At 41.4% G+C, this 5,000-nt stretch overlaps 1 protein-coding gene across 2 annotated transcripts in view; it reads right to left on the bottom strand.

The window, feature by feature from the left end:
* rnf130 (ring finger protein 130) overlaps nucleotides 1–5,000 on the bottom strand; it is a 32,027-nt gene that overhangs the window by 17,221 nt on the left and 9,806 nt on the right. For both annotated transcript variants that reach the window (XM_053506113.1, XM_053506112.1), the window contains exon 3: nucleotides 1–53. This exon is cut by the window's left edge and continues 142 nt beyond it. In XM_053506113.1, the coding sequence (XP_053362088.1) occupies nucleotides 1–53 (53 nt within the window). The remainder of the gene's footprint in view (nucleotides 54–5,000) is intronic.

The raw sequence follows: 5,000 nt of genomic DNA, 5'->3' as shown, positions 1-5,000 counted from the left end.
CCTCGGGGGAATGATGAAACGGGTGTACGGACAGCAGCCCTGCATGTCCACCACTACGGCACAAAACACACACACACACACACACACACAAACAGTATAAACACAAGTGAATCTCTATGTTGTTACATCAACACTAGGACATTTTGTTATTAAAAGTGTAAATATACAGCAAAATAATTTAATGAACGTCTACAGATTTGTGCTAAAGATTCAGGGGACCGCAGCACCCCCAAAATGTACCCCAGGCAGGGAGTGTGAACAGCAAAGTGTGACAAATAAGCTGTGTGTGTAACACAGCAATGTTCAACATAGCATTGTGCAAGCTAGCAGTGTGTATAATCGCTAGACGTAACGTAGCTGTGTGTGAACGAGGGTCTGCATATAACACTCGGGAAATTACACACGGACCCTGTAAACTAGCACAGGGGAGAACAGTGGCCTTTAAAACCAAGACCCGATCAAGACACACACACACACACACACACACACACACACACACACACACATCCTCCAGACACAGAGAACATTTCTGATAATGTTGTAAAGCTCTCTCTCTCTCTCTCTCACACACACACACACACACACACACACACACTAATGTAGCCTAAAGCTTGAGAATCTTCTGATGCCAAGTTTCCAAGCAATAATTACCCAGAATTTAAAACCAGGAAACATGAGCAGGTTCACTGTAGAGCCGCGTTCCTGAAGTTCTAATGCACAAATGACCTTTAATTTAATCTCCACCTCCATCAAAAAGCCGTGAAGGTCCAGTGTGGACTTCACACGAGCTCATTACCCAGAATGCACTGCTACATCTGACTGGGAGGTTCTGATACGTCCAGCCACATCACACATTACTAACGCAGAGAGGCATCAGGGGTGTGTGTGTGTGTGTGTGTGTGTGTGTGTGTGTGTGTGTGTGTGTAAGTGTGTGCGTGTGTAGGTGTGTGTGTGTGTGTGTGTAAGTGTGTAAGTGTGTGTGTAAGTGTGTGTGTGTAAGTGTGTGTGTGTGTGTGTGTGTGTAAGTGTGTGTGTGTGTGTGTGTGTGTAAGTGTAGTTGTGTGTGTGTGTAGTTGTGTGTGTAGGTGTGTGTGTGTGTGTAAGTGTAGTTGTGTGTGTGTGTGTGTGTGTGTGTGTGTGTGTGTAAGTGTGTGTGTGTGTAAGTGTGTGTAAGTGTGTGTAAGTGTGTGTGTGTGTGTGTGTGTGTGTGTGTGTGTGTGTTCTTCTTAGAGAATCTTTAAACACATGATTTCGGCACGTGTATAATTAATTCCATAAACATGAGTTAAGTGTAATGTTTCAGATTAAACCAGATGTAAAATGTTATGACTGTAAGTCCAGTTCGGTGCTGCAGACGTCCTGTGTGTGTCCCTCGTCCCCGTCCTGTGTGTGTGTCCCTCGTCCCCGAGTAAAGGTTCCTGTGAGGGCGGAGCAGTGTGTATCGACTGTTGGAGACACACTAATGTGTTTTAAAACAAGATGTAGGACGAAACAGTACCATTTATACCAACATGGTTTAGTGTTAAACGAATCGTTCCAGATGTTCATCTGTACCACTGTTTATACCTCTCTCATAGCCCCGCCCTTCTCTCCTCCTCCACACAGCCCCGCCCTTCTCTCCTCCTCCACACAGCCCCGCCCTTCTCTCCTTCTCCACACTGCCCCGCCCCCTCTCTCTCTCTCAGTGCATAAACCTGGTGTTTACTTGCTTTGTATTTCTGTGTTAAAATATGCTACTGTGCTAATGCTAACCTACAGCATTACATAGAAAAGTCTAAACATCATGATGGATGAATTTACTCTTTTACATTTTCATGTTTTAGACAGTGAATAAAAACGTCTTTGCATTTCATTTCGATCTCAGTCTGATTTAATAAAAACGCTTCGGCCTCACTTTGACTTTCACCTGAACACTTCGCCCATTTTGTAGATGACGTATATATATATATCACGTATATATCACTACTGCCCGTATCGGCCACCCCCAGTTCCTGCTCATTCATTTGGTGTGAATACGAAGCGAGAGATCTGAAACTAACATGTCGAAACACAACAGGAAATAACAAGACGCGGTGAGAGAACGCGAGGGCTGAGGCACAGTGAGTCGGGTGCAGCTGCCTTCGTCTCGTACTCCAGCGTAAAACCTGAAGAAGAGCGTGAGCTCAGAGACGCACGATAACATCAACGCCACAAAACCAACAACACAACTGACGCTCTAGCTTACTGCACCTGCACTAACAACACAAACACTGATCATCTCTCTGCACCTGTCTGCACACACACACACACACACACAGAAAGTGAGATGGATAGACAAGGGTGTAAAAGACAAGGGTGATTGTGCCATCAAGGCACACAAAGCCACGCCCACGAACGCCCGTGACTTGCTTGTGCTGCTGTGTACCATAAGGGAGAGAGAGCGAGTACGCCACCCCGACCTACAAGTACAGACACTTCGCTCCCGTGTGGCATCATTAGAACTTGCGCTCTTTGGATCTGAAACACTTGTCTGTTGCGTCACTCCGGAGCCTCACTGTACAATACTCACCAAAGTGAACCAGATGTACTGTAGTTCATGTCTGGTACTAATGCCGGGTCAGAATGGGTTCAAGAACATTTCATGATCCATGAGCTAGAGAATTATGACATTACATCACTGCATAAGTCCGTGTATGTCTCTACTTACCCAGCCATGCTAGCACCAAAACAAACAAACAAAAAAAAAACAACAATGGCAAACTTCAGCATGACTTTGTGAGCAGTTCTTCTGGCTTTATTATTATTATTATTATTATCATTATTACTATAAAGCATTTGAGCTGCTCACTGCAAATTGAGTTAATTTTTTAAACATGGCGGTTACAAACTTTTAGTTGGTTGTGATAACCCCGCCCCCAGCGGTTCTTTGTACTTCATACTCTGTGATAAAGTACGGTACTACACTGTACTATACTGTTATACTACACCATACGATACTGTTATACTGTACTATACTGTGTTATACTGTACTATACTTTACTACACTGTATTTTAGTGTACTATACAATAGTACACTGTTATACTCTGCAAAAATGCCAAAATAATGTACTACACTGTACTATGCTGTACTACATTGTGCTATACCAGAGTATATTGTTCTACACTGTACTATACTATAATACACTGTGTTATACTCTACTATACTGTTCTACACTATGTTATACCATACTGTTCATACCATACTGTACTATACTGTTTTACACTATACTATTCTACACTGTTCTACACTGTACTATACTGTTTTACACTGTGTTATACTGCACTATACTGTTCTACACTGTGTTATACTGTTCTATACTGTACTATACTGTTCTACACTGTGTTATACTGTTCTATACTGTACTATACTGTTCTACACTGTGTTATACTGTTCTATACTGTACTATACTCTTCTACACTGTGTTATACTGTACTATACTGTACTACACTGTACTACACTGTGTTATACAGTTCTACACTGTTATACTGCACTATACTGTTCTACACTGTGTTATACTGTACTATACTGTTCTATACTGTACTATACTGTTCTACACTGTGTTATACTGTTCTATACTGTTCTACACTGTGTTATACTGTACTATACTGTTCTATACTGTACTATACTGTTCTACACTGTGTTATACTGTTTCATACTGTACTATACTGTTCTACACTGTGTTATACTGTTCTATACTGTACTATACTCTTCTACACTGTGTTATACTGTACTATACTGTACTACACTGTGTTATACAGTTCTACACTGTTATACTGCACTATACTGTTCTACACTGTGTTATACTGTACTACACTGTTCTACACTGTGTTATACTGTACTATACTGTTCTATACTGTACTATACTGTTCTACACTGTGTTATACTGTTCTATACTGTACTATACTGTTCTACACTGTGTTATACTGTTCTACACTGTGTTATACTGTTCTATACTGTACTATACTGTTCTACACTGTGTTATACTGTTCTATACTGTACTATACTTTTCTACACTGTGTTATACTGTTCTATACTGTTCTACACTGTTCTACACTGTGTTATACTGTTCTATACTATACTGTGTTATACTGTACTATAATGTTCTATACTGTACTATACTGTACTACACTGTGTTATACTGCCATCCTGACATTACAATATTTCTGTGGAGTTTATTTTCCCAGACGATGTGTCTGAGACCCCATGAAACCACAGTGGAGTGGTCCGGGTCATTAGTGTGAGGTGGACTGAATGTCTGTGTGCGGGTGGGATGGACAGCCTTCCTCCTTAACCTGTCAATCAGAGTGACACAGACCAATCAGAGGCCTGCGTTAAGCCTTTATTTGTCTCAGTCAGCCATTATATGGCACCCCTGGTGCAGATAGGGTTAAGGGCCCAACAAGCGGCAGCCTGCTGGAGTTGGGGCTCAAACCACCAACCTTCCAATCAGTAACTGAGAGCCTTAACCATCTGAGCCGCCGTTAGCTCATGTGTCCTGAACAGAGGACAGTTCTATAGTCTCTACTCTACTTCATTGTAAACATAATACATAATCGCAGATTCATTAATATTCAGAGACAGTCAATTAATAAACATTTTACATAAGGAGTACATCTTGTTTATTGGAGAACATGAAAATAGACTTTGTGGAATTAGGCGTATATACCATATAACATTTTTAAAAAACTTATATTTTTTTATTAAAAAACATATCAGCATCAGAGCTAAACACATTTCGTCTCTGGGACAACTACGAAAACACACACACACACACACACACACACACACACACACACACAGAGTGTCAGTGTGGTGAGGATTTAACGGCCGGTTAAGTGTGAAATGTAGCGGTGCGTCCCTGATCTCCATCACCTTGAAGACAAACAAGGAAGAAAAAAAAGTAACACATCGATTCACTAAAATCCATCCTTCATCGTTTCGGGCTGCAGATAAGAGACGGTGAGGGAGGGAGCGGGTTTAC

Source organism: Clarias gariepinus, chromosome 10 (genome assembly GCF_024256425.1).
Source record: "Clarias gariepinus isolate MV-2021 ecotype Netherlands chromosome 10, CGAR_prim_01v2, whole genome shotgun sequence".
Taxonomy (NCBI): domain Eukaryota; kingdom Metazoa; phylum Chordata; class Actinopteri; order Siluriformes; family Clariidae; genus Clarias; species Clarias gariepinus.
The sequence above is the reverse complement of the archived record's forward strand: the minus strand, read 5'-3'. Positions and strand labels throughout refer to the sequence as shown.